This window comes from Vanellus vanellus (genome assembly GCF_965231255.1).
Source record: "Vanellus vanellus genome assembly, chromosome: 7".
In the NCBI taxonomy this organism is placed as follows: Eukaryota; Metazoa; Chordata; class Aves; order Charadriiformes; family Charadriidae; genus Vanellus; species Vanellus vanellus.
The window spans coordinates 17,385,159-17,412,083 of NC_138912.1; the positions used below are offsets into that span (position 1 = coordinate 17,385,159).

The 26,925-nt window shown below is 37.3% G+C and overlaps 1 protein-coding gene across 1 annotated transcript in view; it reads left to right on the forward strand.

Moving 5' to 3' along the window:
- Positions 1-26,925, forward strand: part of KNDC1 (kinase non-catalytic C-lobe domain containing 1) — a gene marked incomplete at both ends in the record, with an annotated part of 67,680 nt that overhangs the window by 23,122 nt on the left and 17,633 nt on the right. The window contains 13 exons of the mRNA XM_082486706.1: positions 1,642-1,788; positions 6,631-6,748; positions 7,085-8,106; positions 16,062-16,176; positions 18,507-18,578; positions 18,696-18,757; positions 20,649-20,807; positions 21,166-21,243; positions 21,867-21,960; positions 22,137-22,299; positions 22,396-23,240; positions 23,353-23,497; positions 25,097-25,188. Coding sequence (XP_082342832.1) covers positions 1,642-1,788; positions 6,631-6,748; positions 7,085-8,106; positions 16,062-16,176; positions 18,507-18,578; positions 18,696-18,757; positions 20,649-20,807; positions 21,166-21,243; positions 21,867-21,960; positions 22,137-22,299; positions 22,396-23,240; positions 23,353-23,497; positions 25,097-25,188 — 3,112 coding nt within the window. The remainder of the gene's footprint in view (positions 1-1,641; positions 1,789-6,630; positions 6,749-7,084; positions 8,107-16,061; positions 16,177-18,506; positions 18,579-18,695; positions 18,758-20,648; positions 20,808-21,165; positions 21,244-21,866; positions 21,961-22,136; positions 22,300-22,395; positions 23,241-23,352; positions 23,498-25,096; positions 25,189-26,925) is intronic.

A 26,925-nucleotide genomic window follows, 5' to 3' on the forward strand; every position in this document is an offset into this window, starting at 1 on the left:
GGGTACTGCCACTCTGCCACTTAGTGGGTTATAGTAGCTTAATGTGGTGAAGGCGGGGCTGGGAAGTTACCCTTACTCTTGGAATAGATAAATGGCATTCATTCTTTTGCTAAACTAAAATAAAAATCATAACAGTTCCTCTCAGTTTCTCAAAAGAAAAACAAATGTCTTCAGTTACCTCTTCTGCTCAATGGTGAAGCTGTGTAATAGTGAAGAACTGCAGACTGAAATTACTGCTTTGCAAAGTAATTTTTTGATCTTTTCTTTTTAGATCTGATGACATATGGCTTGTTTTTCTGATGTTTGTCCTAATCTTGATGTGTTCCAAGTGTAAATCAAGGCTTTAGAGACAGCAGTCAGCACTAGTTTATGCTTTCTTGGTTTGGGGGATGTGGGGGATGGAGGGAGGGAAGAGAAGTGGGGCTGTCCAAACTACCTACTCACACACAGCTTCCTAATGAGGTAGTGTTGCACTCCCATTCATGGAGGTGCCCTGCCTCACTAGAAATTAAATATATATGCATACCAGCAGAACAAGTCACATCCCGTTCATACAATTTAGAGAGAATAGTACACCTTAATGAGAAGACTGGGGGTGGCAGAGGGTGGGAGGTACTTTTGACCTTGGAGTCAGTCTTCTTTCTAGAGTGGAAAAATAGTAAAGCATATAGTAAATGCATTAGTATAGCCAGATTTAATGTACAAATCTGATCATTCTTTTATTTATGTATTTATTTGTAAACCTGTGAGGTTCGGTACACTTGAATTCCTGGCTTTAGTGCATCGCCATTTAAGTGCAAGTCTGTGTAAACACTTGTAATCTTGGTTATAAATTTTACTGAATTATGTTCTCTGAATGGAAAAAAAAATAAAATGCAAACCATCATGGATAAATTACTATTACTACTAAAACAGACCTGCAAAGGTCTTATCTTTTTTTTTCCTTTTTTAAGAAGCAGAAAACTTCTAAAATTGAGGTAGATGTATGTCAAATCTAATGCATTAACACTAGATTTAAGAAAGTTGTTGCTCACCTCCCTTTTTACTGGAGCTCATCACAAAGTTGAGGGTGTAAGAGAAGCAGAGGTGGCAAACATGGAGTATTTCTTAACATTCTTTCATAAGTGTCTTCAGAGACAAGTGATATTATGCTGTATTGTTTCTGCTCTCTTTATGCTTGACAGCACTTAAATACTGCTATATATAAAGTTCTTGTTAAACTATTTTTTTTTTCCTTGCTAAGAGGAATGCCACTTCAATCTCCCAGCATGCTTCTAACTTAAATATTACTTGCACACATACAGGGGGCTGAGTTTTATATTTAACTGTAGCTCATGAACAATTACAATAGTGATTACTGGTGAGGAAGACAAATGGTTCTAGCTGGATGCTACAGGGTGGTTTTCTTGTTTTGTTTGTTTGGTGGGTTTTCGTCTAATGTGCATTATCCCCCAAAGCAGGACTGAAGCCTGTTTTGTTCCTCCTGTTCTGTTTAAATTAAACCACCTTTCCAGTAAGGTGTTAACTTGCAAGTTAAAAATGAAAACAGTGCAAACTGTATCCCTTGTGATCTCAGAGGTTTTTTGGCTAGAGAGAGAGAATTGGTAGCATATTTAATGACTTTTTTTAAACTTCATGCAGGCACACATCTATTCTTTGGGTGCAACGCTGAAAGCAGCAATAGAATATGTAGTAGAACCTGAGACAGAATCAGACTTTGGGCAAGATCTGCATACTCTACTGGAACAAATGCAAGAAGAGAATCCTGAAAATAGGCCAGATATTGAGGTAAAACTGCCCTACGTATTTTCTGTTTAAAAAAAAAAAGTTAACGAAAATATTTGTGCATGTGTGCTAATTAATAGAGAGATGATCTTTATACGTAATATGCTCAGATTTTGCAGCAAAGCTGAGACTTTCTCAGGCTCAGCAGAAACTCTTCGTTCTTCTTACTCTAATGGAGATACAATCTGAAAAGCTGATGTAAATGTTTTATGGTGATTCGATTTTTCAGAAGATTGGGTGAATACACTTGTGGATCTAAATTTTCTCATTAAGTGTTTCTTCTCATTTAATATTTAGTTTACAGAGAGAGAGAGAGTCATTAGAAGTAAGAGCACAGGCTTTATGCTGTGAAATTTGTATGGTGGCTCAGATGATGTTTGGATTGCATTTAAGAAGGGGATGGAGGGAGCCATGGCTCAGGAAACCTCTGTTCCTCGGTCTGTTCAAAGCAGTGTTGTTCAAAGCATTACTACTAACTAGTTTTCTGTAAATATATAAATGTTTAGTGAGATTTGATTAGATATCTTAATTGATTTTGTATTTTATTCCATTTAGCCTCTTATTTTACCTTTAACTTTTAGAAATAAAGATATACAGGATTTTTCAAGATGATGTTTTCAAAGAATTTACATTCTAACTATTGGTTACTTAATACAGTGTTATTTGACATTGATGTGTGAAAGTTTAGTTTTAACACATTGTTTTTGCAGACTTTCAGACTGTAGCCAGAGAATAACAGTTGTCTAAATGTGACATTTCTTGGATTCAGTTCTTCTACTTCAGAATAGTCTTGTCTACTTTTCTGTTTGTTGGTTTTTGTTGTGTTTTGTTTGTTTTTTTTTTCCCTGAGCTGATAGTGTATATTCTCAATGGTATAGCACCTATAATCAATACTTTGCAGACAGAGTACTGCAACAGAAGAATGAATTGATCCGTTTTTATAAAGCAAATAATATTGGGTCCCTGCTTGAGGACTGCCCAGGCAGGAGACCATTCCTGATAAAGACCCTGCTTGATCAACTCCTGTATTTCTATTTGTTTGCTTTCAAGTGTAGTCAGGAAAGGGATGGTTTAGCACTCCCTACCATATCCAGTTGGTCTGTAGTCCCTGAAAGCTATTGCTGACTACTTACATGTCCTAGTTTGGGTCAAGGCTGGTATAGGGTAATATATGAAGGTCGCTTTGTGACTGTTCTCTTTTCCATTTATTTTCCACTGGGACCTTTCTTGGGTGGAAAGAATTGGGGGGAGCTATGTGAAGGAAAACACATAGACTTTTCTAGGCCTTTCACTAGACTCTAGCACAGCCGGATACCTGTCTTTTTCCTGTCCTTCCTCAATCTCATATATGAACCAACAGAGCCATTTTCTTCCTTCTGCTCACAACAGTAGAAGAGCAGTTGAACAGGTTAATGGGTAAGTAAGAACAGCTTCTCAGAGCTGTATGACATCTCATCAGTGTTTCATAGAATCATAGAATGGTTTAGGTTGGAAAAAACCTTGAAGATCATAGAGTTCCAACCCCCCCTGCCATAGACAGGGACACCTCCCACTAGACCAGGTTGCCCAAGGCCACGTCCAGCCTGGCCTTGAACATCTCCAGGGATGGGGCCTCAACAACCTCTCTGGGCAACCTGTTCCAGTGCCTTACCACCCTCAAAGTGAAAAATTTCTTCCTAATGTTTAATCTAAACCTGCCCTCTTCCAGTTTAAAGCCATTCCCCCTCGTCCTATTGCTACATGCCCTAGTAAAAAGTCCTTCCCCAGCTCTCCTGTAGGCCCCCTTTAGGTACTGGAAGGCCACAATAAGATCTCCCCAGAGCCTTCTCTTCTCCAGGCTGAACAGCCCCAACTCTTTCAGCCTCTCCTCAGAGGAGAGGTGCTCTAGCCCTTGGATCATCCTCATGGCTCTCCTCTGGACACGATCCAGCTGGTCCATGTCCTTATGTTGGGGACTCCAGAGCTGGATGCAGTACTCCAGGTGGGGTCTCACGAGAGTGGAGTAGAGGGGCAGAATCACCTCCTTTGACCTGCTGGCCATGCTTCTTTTGATGCAGCCCAGGATACGGTTGGCCTTCTGGGCTGCGATTGCACACTGCTGGCTCATGTTGAGCTTCTTGTCAATCAGCACCCTCAGGTCCTTCTCCTCAGGGCTGCTCTCCAGCCATTCCCTGCCGAGCCTGTATTTGTGCTTGGGATTGCCCCGACCCAGATGTAGGACCTTGCACTTGGCCTTGTCGAACTGCATGAGGTTGGCTTGGGCCCACCTCTGCAGCCTGTCCTGGTCCCTCTGGATGGCATCCCTCCCCTCCAGTGTGTCTACCTCGCCAAAGAGCTTGGTATCATCAGCAAACTTGCTGAAGGTGCACTCGACCCCACTGTTCATGTTGCCGAAAAGACGTTGAACAGTACACGCCCCAGTACCAACCCCTGAGGAATGCCACTTGTCACTGCTCTCCACTTGGACATCGAGCCGTTGACCGCAACTCTTTGAGTGCGACCGTCTAGCCAGTTCTTTATCCACCAAGTAGTCCATTTGTCGAATCCATGTCTCTTAATTTAGAAACCAGGATATCGTGTGGGACAGTGTCAAATGCTTTGCACAAGTCCAAGTAGATGACATCAGTTGGTCTTCCCTTGTCCACTGCCACTGTAACCCCTTCGTAGAAGGCCACCAAATTTGTCAGGAATGACTTGCCCTTGGTGAAGCCATGCTGGCTGTCACCAATCACCTATTTGTTTTCTATGTGCCTCAGCAGCGTTTCCAGGAGGATCTGCTCCATGATCTTGCCAGGAACGAAGGTGAGACTGACTGGCCTGTAGTTCCCTGGGTCTTCCTTGTTTCTCTTTTTGAAAATAGGGGTTATGTTTCCCCTTTTCTAGTCGGCAGGAACCTCATCAGACCACCACGACTTATCAAATATGATGGCTAGTGGCTTAGCGACTTCATGTGCTGGTTCCCTCAGGACCTGCAGATGTATCTCATCAAGTCCCAAGGACTTGTGCACCTTCAGATTCCTCAGGTGGTCTCGTACTTGATCTTCACCTACAGTGGGTGGTTCTCCATTTTCCCAATCCTCATCTTTGCATTTTGTGTCATGGGCAGTGCAGCTGCAGTCCTTGCCAGTGAAGGCTGAGGCAAAAAAGTCATTGAGTACCTCAGCTCTGTCTCTGTCCCGGGTAACCAGTTCTTGTGTTTCCTTCCGGAGAGGGCCCATGGTTTCCCTAGTCTTTCTTTTCTCGCTGACATACTTAAAGAAGGATTTTTTGATTGTCTTAATGTCCCTGGCCAGATTTAGTTCTACCTGGGCTTTAGCTTGTCTAACCTGATCCCTGGCTGCTCGAACGATTCCTCTGTATTCCTCCCAGGCTACCCGCCCCTGTTTCCACTCCCTATAGGGCTCCTTTTTCCTTTTGGTCATGTCCAGGAGCTCCTTGTTCATCCATGCAGGCCTCCTGGCTTTTCTGCCTGCCTTCCTCTTTGTAGGGATGCATTGTTCCTGAGCTTGGAGGAAGAGATCCTTGAATATTAACCAACTTTCTTGGACCTCCCTTCCCTCCAGCGCTTCATCCCATGGCACCACACCAAGAAGATTCCTCAAGAGGCCAAAGTCAGCTCTTCCAAAGTCCAGGGTGGACAGCCTGCTGTGCACCTTCCTCACTTCCTCAAGGATCTCAAACTCGACCATTTCATGGTCACTAGACCCCAGGCTACCCTTGAGTTTGACACTGTCTACCAGCCCTTCCTTGTTGGTAAGAACAAGGTCCAGCATAGCTCCTCTCCTCGTTGGCTCCTCAACCACTTGGAGAAGGAAGTTGTTGTCAATGCAATCCAAGAACCTCCTGGATTGCCTGTGCCTGGCTGTGTTACCCTTCCAACAGATGTCGGGGTGGTTGAAGTCACCCATGTCTGTGAGCACGATGCTGCCCCTGTCTGTCTATAGAGGGCTTCATCCACTCGGTCTTCTTGGTCGGGTGGCCTGTAGCAGACCCCCACTGTAATGTCCCCTGCTCCCAATTTCCCTTTAATCCTGACCCCTAGGCTCTCAGTTGGCTCTTTATCCATCCCTAGGCTGAGCTCCATGCATTCCAGCTGCTCCTTGACATATAAGGCAACACCGCCTCCTCGTTTCCCTTGCCCGTCTCTCCTGAAGAGGTTGTTTATCTAGGAACAGTTACTGAGGAAACAGTGGGATTCATTTGGAAAGGCATCTTTCTTCTACTTCCTGCCCATGGTGACAGGTTCTTAAATGTGTGAATATCTGTAGTTAATTGTGTGTGAGACCAGTGCTAATGCTATCAGATGGTGCTCAGACTACTGATTAAATATATGTAATACTGCTGCTTCTTATGATCTGATAATGATTGCTTTCTCTATTTGGGAATGGTGCTTTCTAGATATGTGTTTTACAGTTTTTAAAAGATCCGGGATTTACTTTTAATGTAGTTTGGGTAATAAAAACATTTATCCTGGCTATGTCACTCATTTCAAGTGAATCACTGGCTATTTAAAAAATAATCCATGCTCTAACTTTTTACACTTTCAGTTTGTTATTTATAAAGGATAACATTTAATAATATTAAAACTTTAGCAGTTGTTCTTCGTGTTCTAACTCTAGGCTAGAACTTGAACTGTATTAAATAATTTTATTATAGCCTATGGTAAAAATGAGACTTTAATTCAACCACGTAATAGAAACACACTATAATGAACAGTGCAAGAAAGACCTCCAATGTAGCATCGTATAAATTCAGAAGTACTGTGTAAGTTAACATGATTCATTTTAGTCAAAATTCACAAATCTATTCATTATTAAATAAGTATTTAACACTAATTTTCTCTAGAGCATTTTGTCATTATGTGAAGAAAAACTGAAGATTGCTTCATCAAGTAATATTTGTCGAAGCCTGTCTGCTGTTGGAAGAAGGGTTCTTTCGATTGAATCATTTGGTGCTTCTCAAGGTACCTTTAATGTATTTAGTCAAGAATTTTAAATTGCCTGACATATCTAATGATTTTTAAAATACTATGTTTGTTCCTTTCTAGATATCAAAAAGTCATTATTAAATATTTGGGGATTTGGGGTGGGGAGCAGGGGACATACAACTCCTAATGAACAAAATTAATATATTTAGAGTGTTGTTTATGATTAAAAGTGACCTGTCCAGAAGTAATTAATTTGTGTACCATACTGAAGATAGGTAACAGCAGTGGCAGAAAAAGCAGTATAAACATTCACTAGGAAAGATTAGAAGGTTTAAATACACATTTAATATAAGCATCTGTTTTTGCATCTAGATGTCTGTGATAACATGTGGAAGGGAAGAATGTGTCAGAGAAGTTTGGGATCTAAATTATGTTCAAATGAGAAAAACAACATAGCAGGTGATTCGTCTGCAGTGGAAGATGTGACAGCTACCTGTCATAAGGACTCTTCTGTAGTTAATCTGGTGACTGGCAGAGAAAGCGGTTTAAAGGAAATGCAAATTGATCTGGATAATGAGAAAACTCAACATTCTCAACCTGCAACTCAAGCAAAAAAGAGCAAAGAGGAGGACAAACATGCAGTGTATACTGACAGTTTTGTTAATGTTGCTTTGGATATAAAATCGTGTGTTACTGACTTTGACAGAGATGGCATTTTTAAGAAAGGTTCTTTAAGAAAAATTAAAACCTTTCCAAAGCTACCGCTTGAATCTGCAGATACAAATAACTTTGTTACTTCTGTAACCAACAGTGGACCACGAGCTAGGAAAAATCACTTGCTAACACAAGAGTCACTACCTCTAGACAATAATAATGAGGTTGCTTTTTCAAAGGGAAATCTTAATTCGTTTGCTATTTGTAGTCCACCAAAAATGGAACCAAAGAATCACCAGGTTAATGATCTTCATTTAGAAGCTCCGTGTGTATGCACGCAGGTATCTGGCATGAATCTAGAAGAACATATGTCACTTATTAATGGTAAAAAGATAGGTTTTGCTTCATCTGATCACAAAGCAGACTGTCCTGATGCTACCTCTGAAATGCCAAATACAGCTGGTATGCTAAAAGGCCCAAATCAATCAATTGCTGGAGCAAAAATACTGGACAATTACATGGTGTTGGAAGACTCTTCTGAAACTTTTCAAGGGTCAAATGAAAATTCTTTACCACATTCTAACAAGATGGCTTCAGCGTTAACGACAAAACCCAGTGGGAACAGATATGGATCAAACCTAATTAGGTCTCCGGAATTAAGCAGCGGTGCGGTGAGCACAAACAATAATGAAGATAATCTTTGTGGAGGCAGAGGGTCAGAAATCAAAAGTAATGAGCAGGTAGTAAAAATAAAGTCTTCATTATATAGTTGCTGTAGCCACTTATGTGGAGATGAAATGACTTGAATACTGTGTGATTGCTTCCCTCCTTACCTTCTTTAGCATCCTGGAAAACTGAATTTTGCTTGTCTGCACACTTTAAGAGTTAATATTGGAAACATGATGATCCTTTTTTCCTCTTTAAAAGTTAAGTGCTATGGTGAAATTTATGCTATTGCAAAGTCAACATTCATTTTAATTTTTTTTTTTTTTTTTTTTACAAATGCAGTATATTCACTAGTCTGTTAGAACAGCATACTTAATAGTTGATTACCTTTGTAAAAGAACATTACCAAAGTATATGTAGACTTTTATCTCTTTATTACTGTCAATGCATAAAGTTCACTACCTTGCAGTGGGCCTCCCAGGTGCTTATGAAAATTGCAGAGTGCCTGACTGTAAACCTGACCTCATGGAAATCAGTGGCAATAGTCCATCTGTTTCAGGAGGTGAAAAGGCTCCACTTTTTCTTTTTAATTTACATGTGCATTTAAGTTTTTGAAAATTGTACATGTGCTGTATCTGTTATGTGTTCTTAAATTACTGCCTCTGTGTTTATGTATATTTCATGATAGAATTCAAATATGTGTGCAATATGATGAATATGTTGTCTCAACCATTTCATCTTTATAAATAGCCAAATAAGAAGAGGGAGTGCTGATAATTAGTTTACTAGAATTTGTTGATAGATAGTTGTAGCATGGTCTCTTCTCAAATTATATATTCTCAGGGTGGACAAGTTTGGTCTCTGACTAGATGGTTCTCTCGTGTGCCACACTCAAAAGAGATGTAAACAATCCATGTGATAGGAGAGGTGCTGGCTAAAAATGCAGGATGGCTGATGCTTCTCCAGCCTTCCTGTGACTTGATAGAAATGAGCAGCACACGCTTCACACATTCCATTTCCAGAAATTAAGCTTAGGTGAAGATTTTGGGGTTTTTTTCTTGTCTGCTGACAACTCAACTTTGTTCTCATTGCCTAATAGCCAGTCTTCCAGCCATCCCATGCAGTGGCTCTCAGTCTGCATCTATCCCTCTTTTCACCTTGCCCAAACACCTCCAATAATAACCTAGGAATGCCAAGTGTGTAAAGAGCCTTTGGTTCATCATAGCTAAAAAAATTAATGCAACGTTGAAGATTCTGTTCTAACTAGTTTTTTTTCCTTTCCAGTCTCTCCTCCCCTCAATAGCATGTGTGTTTAATAAGTTCATAGTGCAGGAGGATAGTAAATATGGATAACCACATGGCATGGTCTTGCTCTCTGAGGGAGTAACTCATTGTATGCATATTGAGTTCTTTTATTTATTTTTTTTAATCCTGCAGGTGCATTCTTCAGACTCTGGGAAAAGATCCATTAAATGCAGACACTCCACCTCTCCCCCCCCCCCTCCTTTCTGCTCTGGTCTATGCAACCTTATTCAGAGGAGAGGGCAAAGTAATAATCAAATTTATAAACATTCCAAAGTCTTCTGCTTTTGCTGTCATGTGTTACTCTGGATTTACATAAACCTGTTTCATTTGGTAGATATGCTTATATTTCTAGCAAGGATTGTAGCAATTTCAGTCACTGACTTCTTGTGAGAAAGTTTGTTAGTGTACAGAAATCTATATATGTGTTAGTATGCAAGTAACAGAAACAACTGTCTTTCATCTTATGTGCAAATCTCTTTTTCCTGATTGGAGTTTTTATATTTTTTTAAATGTTAAATTGTATAAACCTAGGAATTAATTTTCATGTTTATTTGTCCTGGACGGGATGGCTAAGATAAGGCTGTCAGACCACTGTTAAACCACTGCAGGTGGTTTGTTAGGCATTTTGGTTTTGGGTGTTTTTGTTGGTGTGGGATTTTTTCATTCCAAGCAATAATGGGACCACATTAAAGTCACTTGCCTTGAGGTGAAAGTGGGTTTACTTAAGCCTCTGTGTTAACTAGAGAGGTGTGGTGAATAAGCTGCCATCACTTAAGAAGAAAAATAGAATGTTTTGATAGGGGTGGTTCTTTAAGGAGGAAAAAAAAAAATCTGTTGAAATAAGACCTATATTCTGTCCTTACTGGATTACCAGGACAATAGTTAAGTCTGGGAACATGAAGATACTTTCAAGAAAATAATCTTCCTCAGAATTAGTTTCCCAAAAATCTTGCAGGATTTGAAAGCTGTAACAAATGTCCTGTTTACTCTTCCTGCAACAGCACTTGAGATCTGCACACAGAAAAGTAAACCAAAATATGTTTTCAGGTTATTCTACTATTCTTCTGAAATCGTCTTTTTCTTCAAATATTTCATCATCAATTGAACACCATAGTGTTCTTTCAGCCTGAACAGAATTTCATTCTTTCAAATAGGCTCTTAGTAGATGTGAGGTTATTCTGCTCCCACTGAATTCACAGAACAATCGCAGTGAATTAGAAAAAGTACTTATTCCAGTTACCCTAATAAGCAATGTTGTAATACATCTGATCTGAAATAAAGACAGCAGAGTTGTTGTTGTCTAAGAAAATGGAGTTTTTTAGCTGTGCATTTAGTAGAAGAGAGGTTTGAAAGACTCATGCTCTATATTTATTTTTTTTGATAATCAATTCTAGCAAATGTTCAGATTCTGCTTGTTAAAATCCTAAGTTGCTCTTAATAAAAAAACCCAAACAAAACCACAACAAAAACCCCACCTCTGATTGTTTAACTGCTGTAGGAAGAAAAAAAGCATTTAAATATATGAACATGTGAGCAACACCTAGGTTTGTGAAGTGGCTGGCTGTTCTGTAAAATGCTGAGCTTCTAGCCTGCTAATCTTTGTTTTCTGAAGGAGGTCACTTATTTTCGGTAGTCATTGAACTGTATGGCAGACTCTATTATAAATCTTGGAGAAGGTGATTGGGGTTTTCTTAATGTTTTCAGCTTCTTTTACCTCTTCTGGAAAACAGATTTTATTTCTCAGGCTTCTGAAGCATAGCGTTTTCTGCCTCTGTCTTACCTCCTGACAATTGCAAAAATAAAGCCATACTGTGCTATCACTTATGTGAAAAAGTTACAACTGATGTCTGTACACTTTCAAGTTCCCTTTCATTTCTCTGTGCCAAAATTTTACCAAATACCTAAAAATATATTTTTTTTTTTTGTTTTTAAGAAGCTAAAACTTGAGCCTAAGAGTTTGTTTATTTACTGCAAAGGGACAAAAAGTGTGAAGCCCCAACTAATGTGATTTCTATCTTCTGGGCTAAATGGAAAACACCTCAGAAGATTTTCAGTGCTGCTCTTTCACTAGTTTTCTGTAACAGATAAGCATGATTGCAGCAAATAGTGCTTTTAGAATAGTATCTCTAGCATCTCTTTAAATATTGCTTGTTCTTTAGAGAAAGTGCGATACCAGTCCCATCCGGTTGAAGATCAACCTTGTCTACTCTGGAGAACAGACAGTTTTTCTTACCTGTCAGTAATACTTCTCCAGTGGACAACATTTTTCTAATACCCCAACACTGCTTCATACTGTTGTGTGCTTTACTGCTAGTAAGCATTACTAAAAATACTTGCTTGCTTTTGTCTGGCTACTGCAATGTATCTTGTGAGGGTTTTCCTAGTAATTTTTATAGTTTTGCATGCCGTAAATAAATATTTTTCACTTCAAGTTTGAGTGGGGATCTTTTATTTCTCTAACCAATTTCATTCCAACCAGGTGTGTCTCATCTCTAATGCTTTTAAATGTTTCTCCGATTCAAATGCTATGACCTTTTAGTTGGAAGGGTTAACAGGAACCTGGCATATACACATTTGTTTTCTGTTGGTCATTCATACCCAGTCAAGCATGAGAGAAGTGGAAAGCCACATAGCTAGGGAATGACACTTTAACATTGGGGAAATAACACTTGAAGGAAAGAAAAGTTGTCAATTCCCAGAATAGTACTTATTAAGAAAAGAAAAATGAAAATCTTGCTAGCTTTGGCTGTTCAAAATATGCCGGCAGTATGTTCATAAAATCTTGTACACTGGCATAGTCTGAATGCTTTGAAAAGTTTGGTTTTACAATTCCGGTACCACCAAAGAAATGAAAGATCTGTTAAATGATCTTTGCACTGAAGAAAAAAACACCACTTTTTCAACAAGTGAGGTTTAAAATGCAATCTTTTTGGCATAAAACAAAATGTCACCAGTATGTAGCTGTAGGCAATAATCAGTCATGTGGCTTTTTCATATTTTCTGTCAAAATTTCTGTGCTGTGAAAAACGTTTTCTTATTTTAAAAACTGGGTTATATAGTTGCTGTTTTGAAAAGGTCTGGTTTAGAACATGAAGACAAAATTTCAGGAAGCAGTAATGGATTATAATTTTGTTTGCTCTCTGATGCAATTTCACTGGTGATAAGATACTAATAAATGTTTTGTATCAGTATTAAAATAATGTTAATGCTTTAAATGAGGTGGACTTGATGCCATGTGGATGCTGAACAGTTGTCTTGAGCTTGCTTTGCTAAAATATCTGAATAGCGAGTTAAGAAACAACACATGCTACAGGCAGTTTGACTAAAAATTTTAATCATATGTGTTCCAGCACTTCAGATTTTTTTTCTTGGTGGCTGCGTGGGGTGTTTTTTGAAGTTGTAGGAAACGGTAATAGCCATAAATCAGAGGCTCGCCTGTTAAAAAACAGAACAACCAAACCCGAGGCAGATGCCTAAATAAGGGAGCTTTACACTTAAATGTTTACCAAAACATAAACAGGTTCAGTGGAATTTGAAAATGCATTGCGTTAAGTACCTGCTTTGAGGCTTAAATAAAAATTGCCTCATAACCTTATGTTGAGAACTGTATTGGTTTTCCTTTGGGAACTATTTTAACCAGACTGCATGTGTTTTTCATCACAGATGTAAATGTGTGATGAAACATGTCTTAACACGTACCTTGACTGTATTGGATAACTTTTACAAGATGTTAGAAGGACAAGTTCCCAGCAGGTCTGAACCTTCAGTCTTCAGATTAAGTCTTCCTGTACTAGAAAGAGAATTTTGGAAGATAAGCATTTGAAATAATTAGGACACTAGAAGAATGACCTTCTAGGGTATCTTTTTCAGGAATAAAATTAATCTTTTGATATGGTCAAGGTGGGCAGAGACTTGAATTACAGTATGAGACAATAGCAATGCAGTCGGTTATTAGTATCACAGGAGAACATCTAGTATATGAATACTAGGTAGCAATATTAATATTTGAATTTCAGTCTGTCTTTAGGATGCTTGTCAGAGAGAAACAAAGAGGGTAATACTTTTAAATAAAGTTCACCAATCTGTAAGATTGCATCCTTTTTATCCTGAGTCAGGTTAATTTGGCCATCCTGTGGATGGCAGTGATTTTCACTTCTGCTAAGACTTGCTTTTCATACATCCTTTTTTCTTCTGAAAGAACTTCAGTTTCTGGGGCCTTTTCATCCTCTATTTTGTTATTCATCATTGACACTTTCTTCTTTCTTTATGATAAACTTATGCTGCTGCTCCTAGGGTTTATTCCTACTTTTCTGCTGTGCTTAAATCTCTTTCTGTCATTTCTTTCTTCCTCTAGAGATCCCAGAAGTGATGAGAAATACCATTCAGCTTTCTGCTGTACAACTAACTTCAGTTTCAATTTTAGTGAGAGATTCTTCTTCCTCTTGCTAGCCATTCATCACCTTCTCCTGAAGCGAGAGGTGATTTGTATACGTGATAGAGAAAGTCCATCTTTCTCTGGTGCAGCTTTTAGAGCCTCTAGGGACATAAGCTTCAAGAGGAGGGATTCTCTTAGAGAGAAGCATGTGGCAGTGGTGTGTACTTATTACAAAAAATATTCCCAAATCCTTCTTAATATTCTCGTCAGTCTGTTGAATTTCTCTTTTGATTTCTCTCCACTCATGTCAGATGTGCAGGGTGAATTTAAAGATTTGGCTGCTTTTTTCATTGTAAAGTGTCTGTGAGCAAAGATGTTTGAGGCATGTGAGAACCAGGATGCTATGGAGGGGGGAACGCAGCACTGATCAGGCACAGTAATCAATCAACAGTATGAAGCTCTATCTTGAATGTTCTCTAGACTAATTCATTCTTTTGACTAATCTGACCTCTTCCTTCCTGCTGTGTAATTGATGTCTCTTTGTCAGACAGTTCAAGAGCTTACTTTTCTAGATATAATGAAGGAAAACATTGATGAAAGAATTTTGTGCTCCAGGATGCTGGTGACAGCAAAACTTGAGAATGAAACTTAACTTTATTACATGTCTCCAAATCTCTCTATGCTGAAGTTAATAACTTTTACAATGTGGCACAATGGAGGGTAGGAGAATAAAAGCACCAAATTCATTTTTACGTGTGTTTGAGGTAGGCAGAAAATGAAACAGGTGTGTTTGATGGCACATGATGTTAAAAATTAATAGCTTTTCTGGTTCACCTTCAAGGAATATTTAAACAGTGTAAGCCCAAAGTAATACCTTCCTTGAGAAGGTCTTCTAGTAGAAATTAAATTATCAACAAAGTTTCCGCTGCAGAAATTAACGTAGTTCTTTTTCTCCTGCCCATAGGTTGCAGGAAAGCTATTTCTGTTTGTTGATCTTGATGAAAGTTAATGCAGTAGTCTGTTCATTACATATTTAAAGGTAAAATTCAAATAGTGCCTCACTGAAGGGTGTTTCATAGCCAGGATCATGAAAAATTGACTGCAGTAAATGACAGTGCAGAGACTGATTTGTCAAGCGTAATGATGTACTACCATTGTGTGTGAGACACCCTTAGTCTACTTTGATTTTAGGAACATTGTTTGGGATATGAAGGTGTCTGTATAAAACAACAGAACAGTTCAAGATTTTAATTTTTGTTTGTCTCCTGTGTTCCAGTTTTGTTTTGTTTTTTTCCAGAGTTAATCCTGGATTGCTTCTGGTAGTTCTTTTCCCCAGCATGGCCTAAAGTTGACATTTTGAGGTAGTTTACTATCTTAGAGCTGCATGTGCAACAGAAAATGTGCCATCTGTTTTTTAAAGTAGTTGGATGGGTCTGCTCTAACCCAGAGGTTTCTGCCTACAGTGAATTTTTTACCATTCCTTTGGTAGATGACTGGAGATCGTAAAGTCCAGCTGATGACAAGAGCCGCTAGTAGTGATAATCTCTTCTCTTGGCACAGCTTGATCAAGAAGGTGTCTGTGCAGTACCGTCAATGTCAAGTTCTGATATTCACCCCCCCTAAAAAAACAATATCTCAAAATGTAAAACATGGATTCTCTGACGAACAGTAAGTTTCCATGGAACAGTATCTTTGTCACAGTAAGGTATTACACCAGGTATCAAAAGCTAAATTGATAGCCAGAAAAACAAATGCTGTTACTACAAATTGAGTAGCCAATGATTAAAAACAGAGCGTGCTTGGACTTCAAATGAATCTGTCATTAATTCTGTCAATATTGTTAACGTCTTTCACAGAAGAACAAGAAATGTTGATGAAATCTCTAAGGTAAGACCTGTAATGCAACTGTTAGGGTAAATCAGGATTCGAATGTGAGATTTCTTGTGTTGGTGGTGATCACTTGGATTTTTATGTTTTTAAGTCTAGGTAGTGTCCCTATAATAACGTGTCATCTTTGACATTCTAAAAAAGTATTTCCTTGGTATGATAAGAAAGAGCTTCCAAACAGCTAATTTTTCCTGAAATGCTTCTATTCTTCCTGAAATCTCACTTTAATTACACTTTTGTTATGCAATTAAGAAACTGCTGGTTCATCTATACAGCTAACTTTGCAATGCTTTTTTCAATAAGAAGTATTATTAGTTCATTACTGCAAGTGCAATAAACACCTTAATGCTTTATAGGTGAGTGTGTTGTATATTAGGATTTACTTTTTCATTGCATCGGTAAACATTTTTGGGTTGTGATAATTTTTAATAACTTTCTGCATCCTCGCTCTTTTTTTTTCAGTGGACCTCTCTAAAACTGCTGTTGTCCTGGTATGGTAAACCTCTGAAAGACTATGAACTCTGGGCACTATGTCACGAGTGTTTATGTAGTTTGCAGACTTGCATAGATTATCCAGGTATAGTCTTAATTACCTTAAAATATTTGCTTAGTTATTTGTGCTAACTGCATTAATGTTTTCTTTATTCTGTTGATGTAAAACATCTCAACTTTCATTTTGTGTACCAAAACAACAATAAGCAATATTCTAACTTTGCTCTCTTAAATTGTGACTTTACATTTTTACTCAATTTGGAGTTTTGTTCCATATATAGAAGAATGTCTTTTCTTTATTCTGAGTTTTGATGGCTTTTGTGAGGGAAACAAATCTTTATGACTTGGAGCAGTGAAATGAATTTTGTGTTTAGACATTTTGGGGATGGAGAAACTACTGTGACATTTAAGAAGAGCGCTTGAGACTTGTATCTTGAAAGCAGGAGGAAATAAGTTTTTTATATATATGTAAACATAAAACTTCCTCTCTTGCCTGGATTTCTTTATGACAAATGATTCCTGACATATTTTTGACAATACAGGGCTTTTTCAGTTTACAGCACACAGGGTCTTGTCATGACATTACTCCTTCTGCATTCCCTATGCTTCAGTTTATAGAAGAATTTTCAGAATTCAGCTTCCGAGAGAGAAACGGGGAGCTGTCCTTTGACAGAATTGGAATATGTTTTATGTGACTTGGGAGAAGACCATCCTAAATTTCCATAGGCGTTCTGAATGTTGGCTTAACTTATAATAAATCTGTAGCGGCTCTGATAAACAGAGCAGAAGTTCCCACCACCCCTACCCTGCCTTTCCTTTTTCTTGATTAAAAAGGCCTGCTTTTGAGGGTTTGGACAAAGATGAGTTTGAAGTCTGTAAACGAATATAAAGCACTTGGATAGTAAGGTACAGAAAACTTACTGCATCTCTTTAGTTTTCAGCTTCAGCTATTTTATTTTTTATGATATAAAACTCTTAAAAAGGAAATTGGCAATAAATGGAGATTTCTGAGCACTTTAAGCAATGTTATCCTTAAAACTAAATATTTGACATACCTTACAACAAAAGGATTATTTCAGCCTTGTAGCATGTTCCTAATATATGTGAAGGTTTCAAATAACTGCACATAATGGCTCATATTTGAATTTAATAAGCCTAGCCAGCCTCTGTTACCCTACTTACATGCACCCAGAATGCATGTCTTCAAAATACTAAAGACTGAGTTATGATCTGAACCTTATGTAGCCTGTAAAAGTGAACATAATGATACAAATCACTAAATGGAAGGCACCTTACTTAAAATACCATATTTGATAGATAAAGCTACCTTGAATTTGAATATTGTTTTCAGATCTAGAATATTTCTGCCAGAGGATTCTCTGCCTGTTCTGAGAATGATTGTGCATTGTGGAATTACTTACAGTGGTGTTAATACTTCAGTGCCCCTCCCCGCCCCCCCTCCCCCCAAAATTTCTCTCAGCGTTCCTTTTGAGTAATATTAACTTTACATGATATCAGCTTCACCTTTAATAAATGTTTGTTAAAATATCTTTTGTCTTCACACTGGTAGAGTAAGATTGGTAGCTGATGAGTCATAGTTAAATACACGAAATGTGGAATAAACTGGATTATTTATTCACTCAGCCTTTTTCTCCAAATCCTTTTCTGCTTACACTTTTTTCATTATCCTAAGCAGGAATTATCTGGGTAAGAAAACATACCCCATAGCTAGCCTCTTCATGGGTTTTTTTGTTGGCTTTTTTTTTTTTTTTTAATTCAGTCCTGCTACAAAAGTTGTTTGTACCCTCCATTGAGACTACTTATTTCCTCTCCTCTTATCAAAGAATGTTGCTTACATGTTGCTCACAGGCGCTTTAGAGAACCCAGGTGAGAATTTTTTGTTGTACTGAACTCATGAGATGCGGTTTGCGTGAACTGTGTTGCAGATTCAGGGCCAGAGGCGTTAACTCTTGAGAAGCAAAGACAGTGAGCATGAAGAGTTCTCAAGGGAGCTGCCTCTGCAGAAATAACTAGTAAAGGTTCCCGTTCGGGAAAGCTCTGCTTTTCAAGACACATAGTTCAGGTTTTTTTCCTTTCTTGGCCTTCCTTTTCAATGTTGAGTATACAGAGAATAAACTTCTGGTATTCTAAGCTCTTTTACTTATTGTGATCCCATTTTGGTTTAGTTTCTTGTCTTTGCTCTGCAAAAATTGCTTTGGGTCATTATGCATCCACTGTCTCTTTATTGGGTGGTGTCTGTTCAGGCATTAGTGGTATTTAAAGCATTGTTTATTGGAGGGTAATTGCTGACATTGCAAATTATTTTAAAAATTATTTAATTTATTTTTGTTAGTGTCAGAGAGTTAGAAGAACAGATATTTATTATGCCTTGCCCTTTTGTGGCTTGTTTTACAGTGATCTTATGTTTGGACTCTGTGCTGATTGACTGTCGTGGAAGCGTCCTCTTTGCTGCTCCAAAAGCTGAAGGTAAACTATTGCATTGTGTGCTCTGCTTTTATTTCTTTGGGGGAGGGTGGGAGGGAGGGAGAGTGGAAAACAAAGCAAATATCTTACCTTTTGTTTCTGGTTTCTTTTCTCATTTAGAATCTTGTGATATATTTTATTTAGCTCCCGAAATTGAAGAAGAGGATGTGGATACTGAGAAGGTAATGTGGTAGGTTGTGTAGGTTGCTATGCATCTTATCAAAGGACGGTTCTATCCCTCTGCTGCTTGAAGAAGAAAGCTAAAGTCTTCTAAGATTCAGACAATATTTCTAATTTCTCCCAATATTTCTTGGTTATCTGTAGTTATTTTATATATTGATCTCCCATAAAATTAGTTGCTTCTGAAACAGTGCAACAGCATCTGAAATGCAAACTGTACCACAGTGATCTTAAGTTAGGAAAACAGCATTTACAGTACCCTTCTAGTATTTAACAAGAAAAAAGGTTAGCTAATATGTACCTTGTGCCCCATGATTTCTTTAAAATTAAACTTAGCAGTCATGAATCAGAAAAAAAAATCTTCATTAAAAATCTGCTAAAGACCGTTTACTTTCTGCAAAATTATCTGTAACTAGAAAATGTTTATATATCTTCAAAACTGCATTTTCTTCTTAAACGGTTTTGATCCAACCTGCAGGTTTTTCAAAGGCTTCAGAAGCTCAAACTAAGCCTGAAATATAATACAGCAGTTTCACCAGACAGTAGAAATTAATAATCCTTAAGTCTTTATGCTTTATTCTTTTCCTTTAGAAAATCTGAAGTAATCTTTTTTCCTTGTTTTTCTACAACATTATATATAAAATAAGCTGACCTGTTTTTTTGGCTTTTTCCTGATGCTTGTGTAACTTTCTGATTGTTATGAATGTTTAGTTAGAATTATGGTATGAGAATCGAGACTGTGTAGTCCCGGTCACAACCTCAGTAAAAGGAACATTTTTGAAGCGTACACTGGATTGGATGGCAAGTTTTTCCTAAATAAATTTAAGTTAAAACTGTAATCCTATTGACCTCTTGGAATTCTGAGCCTAAGGGAAAGAATTTTTTTTGTTTTCTGTTGTGGACCTCCTTCCTCCTATTTCAAATATTTTTGTACCTATTAGTAGCTTCTGTTCAACAGCTCAAGTGGTTCACAGGTTATTTTCTTTATAGTGAAATTCCTTGTTACGTTGCATTCGTTGCTGTTCACTTTGCTCAAAAGAGTGCCACAAAACATGGGTTTATGGTGGGAACACATCATTATTTAGTACTGTGCTTAGGTTTCTCTCCCTTGAGCCTTTTTAACATCTTTCAGAGGCAATGTGAAGAAGCATGGTGCTTTAACTTTGTCAAAATTGCATTTGTAGTACATGCCAACTTACGTAAACTAAGCATTAAGTAGACTAAATCTGGCCCTGTCTGAAATTGTAATTCTTCAAATAAAACTGGAAAGCTTGTGAAGACCAAGTGCTTTTCAAGGTCCCTCATCATGGCAGCTTCAATTGGTCTAGCTGCAGGTAGCACAATAATTGCTAAAATAAATATACAGTACCTCATTGTTCTGATAGGTATAATCTTCTCTGTAAAATATGACTCAGACTGGCTAGCTTGTAATTACTGTGTGCCATTTACTTGCTGAATTATCATGACCTTTTTAAGTAAATTGCGGCTGGCCAGGTTTTATGGTAGAACTCTAAGGCTTGCAGCAAACGAAGTTTTTACATGAGAAAGGATTTCTTCAAAATGGTTCTAAAAACACTTTTTTCCTGAATAATTTTCCTAGACAAAGGATAAGAAAAATTATGTCCCTTTCTCCAACAGCAGAAAACTAGCTACTCTTATTGGCACTGTGTGCATAACAGCTAGTTTTTGAATTGGGCTGGGATCTTCATCAGCATCTTCAAAAGCCAAATGTGAGCTGTAATTTGGAACTTCTAGTTGTTTTTTTTTTTGTTTTTTTTTTTTCCTCAGGGAATGAGGGGGATTTTTGGATAATTTGCTGGAATTGGTTTTGAAGTGGAAGCTTTTTTTTTTGGTCTGTTTACATCTTTCCTGTCTCTTATGTTATACCGATAGGTCTGTATTTACAGTGTTGCTGCAGTTCTGTGGATGGCTGCAAAATACAGTGTTCCACCAAGCCATAAACTAGCATTGCCAAGAAAATTAAAAAAACTTCTTCTGGATATGGCAAGAAAAAACCCTGCAGAAAGACCTCGTCTAGCTGATGCAATTAAGGTTACTAAATTTAAGCAATTTTGTGTGAAATCTAGTTGAGTCTAAAGTCTCATTTTAGTGACTTGAATATCAAAATATTATTATTTTTTTTTGTAATAGACATGTCTAATTAAATCATAGTCACTTTGGGGTTTGTTTTTAAAGTTACCTCCCTAGGGACACAGAGGGGTGTGTTTCTAATTTATATTGAAATTGTCAGTCAGGTACTCGGAATAGGTTCATAAGACTTCCTAAACTTAGATTACTTCTAATTGACTATTTATCTTGACTTTGTCCTTGTCAAAGAATCCTTCACTTGATCAAAAAATTATTTACTGACTGAAAATTATGATTTTGTTTGTTTGTTTGTTTGTTTTAGACAAGCAGTCGTTATTTACTTGAACAAGGTATAAACAGCAAAAATATTTTGGCACTGTTGAATAAATCTGTCTTTAAGGTAAGAGTGCCAGCATCTTTAATTATCTGTGTTTTTTCAGTTAATTCTGTAAATTGTATTCCAGTAAGATTTTGTCCCCTGCAAGTATAGTTAGATTTGTTCTCTCTCTTTTTTTTTTTTAAATTTATTTTCAAGTAGCCTAAGCATTTCTTTTTTTCTAGTTCTTCCTGTTGGAGTGATCACTCCTCAGATTTTGGTGCCTGGGCTCCCCAATCTGCATTGGTGAAGAATTGGCTTAATATCATAATCTCTTTCATTTACCACCCTACGTATCAGAACAGAAGACATTAATATGTAAATGTTGTGCTCTGTTTATGTTTCAAATATGTGTGTATAATGCGTACAGTGTTCAGTCAAACCAGGGAACTGACTTTGTTCAAAACTTGGATTACCTAAAAATTCTGATTTGAATCAGAGCATTATCCAGGTTTCCAAACAGTTCTGCCAGTCCTTGGAGTTTTATATGTCATTGTTTTAATTCTCCACTTTGGCATGACTAGGTTGTTGTTCTGCAACGTTCTAGGTTTATATGGGGGTTGGATTTTTTGAAGTAATGTGCTGAGCTGAATTTTAAAAAAGAAAATGCTAATAAATTCATTTTGGACTTCATTTTTTATTGTTAGGCTGTTGAAGAAGAAGTAATCTCATCTCAAGGTCATGTTGCTTTTGAATTTAAAAATGAAAGACATGAAGTGGACTTTTCAGAGTCAAGTCTAGGTAAGCAGTCACATTCTGACATGTCTACGTTGTTTTATTATTCTCTAGATCAGTTCTCCATGTAAGATTTTCTCAGTTGGGTATGCAATTTTTTTTTCTATCTAAATTGATTGTTATTTACTTTGCATTTATATTTTACATATTGTTCGTCTTTCTAACTGTGTTTTTGTTTTTAGGATTTGTGCCTATTACCAGTGAAAGTAAACTTGTAGCAGTTAAAGGACCAGTACCATGCCAGATTTCTGTAAATTGTGAGAAAGCTACATTACCTGTTGCATTCACCTCTCCTGCAACTCACTTTAAGCCTATTATTCTGCAACAAAATGCTAATATAACAAAGTTAGTATATCCTAAAGCAGAATAAGTTAAACTTGAGACTGCATTGTTAAATCTACTGGAATTGTCCTAAAAAAAAATTTTGTTGTTCCTTTTCAGAGAGGTTCACACACCAGTCTCTGACCAATTCAAGAAAGAGACAAGAAAAGAAAAACATATCGATCACAAAAAATCAGGATATATAGAAGACTCTAAAAGCTATAATACTGTGGACACAGATGTTGTTGAAACTGCACATGAAATACCTGAGTGTGATTTACAGGTTCCAGGCCACTCCTCCCAGAAATCTTCAGAAGAACAAAAGTCGGGCCATGCATTTACTTCGATAGTTACATTACCATCACCATCTGATTCCTCACATATTCTGCAGGGAAAGAGCATTTTATCTGAAGTTCCTTCCAGCTCCTTAGCTTGTCCTACATCTCCTAATTTTCTTCATATAAATAACATCATTCTCAAACATGACTCGGAGAGAAGAGTTTTGACGTTTGTACCAGTACATTTAGCCGTATCAGAGCAAATACCAAATAAACCTCTTCGTTCAAGAATTGCTTATGATTGCTATCATAGTTTGCCAGTTCTACTTTCAAGTACTATTGCAAGTTATAAAATGAGTACACAAACAGAAAATGATGCCTCCCTTTGCAAAGTGCAAAACTGTGAGACTGCTAATACACAGAACAGGTTTGATAAAAATAACCCAGTTATTCAAACCAACTGCCAAGAAATTGTGTGTGCTACCACTGCAGACAGTAATTTCACTGAACAAGAACACACACCATGTACCTCAGTGAATCAAGACAATTCACATCTCTTTGATGTTGAAGTCCTGCCCCAGCAGAACAGAACAAGTGATGCTTTACTACAGGAAGTGGTTCATCTTATACAAGAGGAGTTTGCATTTGATGGCTATCTAGAGAACGGAATTGAAGTTTTTGATATGGGTATGTATGTTTTCTTCTGTGTATTATCATTGATGTGTAAGAATATTGTTATTAATGTCTTTTTCTCTCTCTTTTTTTGTTTGTTTCTTTTCTTCTTTTTTTTTTAAACAAGGTAACTTCATTTTAAACTTAAAGGAAATTAAGTTTGGTATGTTCTCTGATACAATTTGTGAGAAGTTTTGTGACCTCTACTGGGATGAAAAATTACTGGAGAATCTCTATCAGGTAGTAAATGGAGAAAGACCTTCACATTTATGGTAGGTTTTTGGGTTTTTTTGATTCTTACAGTTCAATTTAATGCTTTTCTCCCTACTTCTTAGAAGCAGGAAAGGATATGCTTCTTCTCTTAAGGTATCCTTACTTGTTTCCTGCCAACTGTTAATTTCACAGTCTATTAGATGCTTCATGGCTTTCCCCACAGCAAATAGTGCTTAATGGCTTACCAGAAAATATTTTCTGCTAAGCTTGTCTGTAACTCCATCTTAGCATAGCTGAATAATGGAAACCTAATTCTGATCAATATTGTTTTCAACCATTGATGGAGAGCTTTGTAGTCTTGTTAGAAAGAGGCTGTTTAATCAGAAGTGAAATATATTGTTCTTACTGTTTGGTTTGCTTACTCTGTTGGAGTTCAGTTGTTTATGCATCCTTTTGTTCTATTCACATCCAAGAACAAGGAAATTTAGTTTAGCTTTGCTAGAAATCTTTTACTTAACTGGTTTAGTTTTACTTAGTGTTCCTCCTGGCAGTTGTTTGTAAGTAGCCTATTAAGTGAGAAAACACCAGCTTAATGTATTTCTCATTTTTACTATTTCATCTTCAATGACATCTACCTGAAAAATAATAAAAAAAAAACATTCTTGTTCTATTGCAGCCTCCAAATGTAGCTTATAAAAGCTTCTTACTGAAGGCTATTGTAAACAGTAATCAGTTTATATGTGGAAGTTACGGGGTTTTTGTCTGTCGTGGTCTGAAAGTATAAATTGGAAGGTTTGACAAAGAAGCTTGGTAGATATGGTCTAGAAAAACTTCAGTGTTAAAAGATACATATAAACCCTGCAGCAAGTTTCAGAGAGAATAGGCTATGACCCCCAGATACCAGACCCTGACATGCTGGCCTATTTCCCATTTAGGTTGGGATTTTTAAGGAGCCATTGAAAATTCGTTGGAGGTTAGGCTCTTAATTCCCCAGAGCTGAATGTAATGGTAGGAGAAACTGGAGTTGTTGCAGCTGAATTACTGATGTATGTGAAGAGGTCATCCTCTATATGAACTTCTGTTGCGAAGTAAAGGTTTTGAAAGTGAAAGCAAAAAGGAAATTATCATTTATTATCCAGTATAAAAATACAGGTCTAGCTTTCATGTGCATCATGTGCAAGAACTGCCTGAGAATATCTGAGACACTGCTTACTTAACATTCTTTAGACAATGAATATAACAGTTTTTAATTGTTACCTTCTTTGACTTAAAAGTATGATTATTCTTATTAGGGATGACTTAGAGTCAGACTGTTATCCAGAGGTTTAATCCTGAGTGAAAAACCCATTACAGTAATTTACAGAGTAAGTTATGCCTGGAGTTATGCCTTCTGTTTGTATGTGTTCTGATAGTTCTGTTGGAATTTTGCAAAATGCTGTAAAGGAAAATTTCTTTTAGTGTACTTTAATATCCATTTGAACATTTTTTTTTTTCTTGTAAAATAACAACTAAAGCTGACCATGCAAACTTCGGGAGGTAGATAAGTGCTATGAAGCCCTTCATACGCATGGTAGAGTCATTTGTAAGATCTCATTTTACTGACGTAAACATAAAAGTATATGAAACATTAATTTTTCCTTATCTTCATATATTTTCAGCATAACTGAGGCAGATGATCCAAAATGCGACAATGTGTTCCAAGATCTGAAGAAGTCTGATAACTTTCTGGCAAGCAGTGGTCAGACAGAAGGTGAGAAGCGATTCATGTTTTTAGATCTTTATGCCTGCTAGGAATCTATCAATGACACAAGTTTTGAGAGGTTAGTGACTATGTCTTCCGGAAAACACTCAGCTTAGTGTTTATGAACGTTATCAGTCAATCTGAATGTTATCAATGTCTTGTGGACATGTTGTCTTTTATATGAAGCTTACACATGAACAAATGTCATTGAGTGGGATGCCTGTTTCATTTACTTTTACTTACTTTTATTTACTCAGATGTGTCTGTTGAAAAACTCCCAAAATCCTAACTGCTACCTGTGGTTCTTTTGTGTTCATCCAGTAGATGTTCTAGAGGCATTCTCTAGTAGGGAGAGGGAAGGGGGACAGTCATACTGAGTCGGCTCCACACAACAAAGCAAGCTCAGCTAGGCAGAGATGAGCTTTAGAAAATGCTTATGACACTTTAGGTGTTACTGAACAAATTGAGGATGGATTGAAAGATGGCTGTGCAACAAATCTGGTCCTTCTTTGTTCACTTATCAGAATTAAAACAAAACTAGGCAATAAAGTAAATAAAATGCATTAAAATAAAAAATGGTATTGTCAATAAAAATATTTACAAATTCTGGGGAAGTGAATTGTACAGAAATCTAGAAAGTTAATTGCTTTCGGATTTAAATGGTCATTTTTAACTATTCATCAAAAGGGTTTTCACAAACAGGTGGAATAGTCTTTACATCTCTTCTAGGAATTCCTCCACTTCCCTATTCTGTCCCCTGAAGTGCCTTTTTAAAGACAGATAGCAAAATGAACAGTGAGTGAAATGATTTGTTAATCAAGATAGTTTTGTCTTTTGATCACAAACTTGATTACAGGACGTGGTTTCAGGACAGTCATTGAGGTTATATTAGTGGATTGTTTATTTGCACTTCTTCAGTGTGGCTTTTGCACTTTTCCTGGCACACTTTTTGATTGAAGATTTACAAAATATTCCATCTTTCAGTAACTGAACTCAAAACTGAGCTGGGACTGGTAAACCCCATTATTATTATAACAAAACCATTACCCTTTCTAGGCTTGGTGTATTCAGGGACAGCTTGTATTTGGTTGCTCTTGTATCAGTATTTAATTTTTTTTCAAGATAGTTCAGGCAACTTTCAGCATTTAAGCTTAGTTACTGCTCTGTTTTGAGCAAAGTTAAACTGTGTGTCCTTTACAGAACAGCTTATACTCCTACCCCCACGTTGTTAACTTTTATGGCAAAACATAAATTTGTAAGTTTGCACTTGGCTGCTGTCATTCTATGTTACAATTTTCCATTTTGGCTCAGAATTATGGCAAATGTAGAGCCAGACTTTCCCATAGGGTATGTGATTTCTTTGCACCAGTAATTTAGGTCTCTTTGACTCCAGAGTGGCATATCTAAGCCCTGGAGGGTTGCTCAAGTGAAAAGGGAGACTTCTGGCAGGTGTAAAATCTCCTGTCAGCATCATACCAATCTTTGACTGTCACCTCAGTCCCTTAAGGTTGGTAGTAGCTGTTATAACTGCAAAGAAGTCCCATCATAGCTCAAGGGACAGAGTCCTGTAGGAGAAGAAAGTTTATCATCTATGTCGCCTTTCACAATATCAAGTATTCTTGCCCTTTATGTATGGAATAAAAGCTTCAAGACTTACGGGTGGAAAAAACCTCAAAAGCTAAGCTTTTTACTAAAGCATGCACAAAGCTGACATTTAACTTTTTGTTTTAAAGCTTATGTACTATG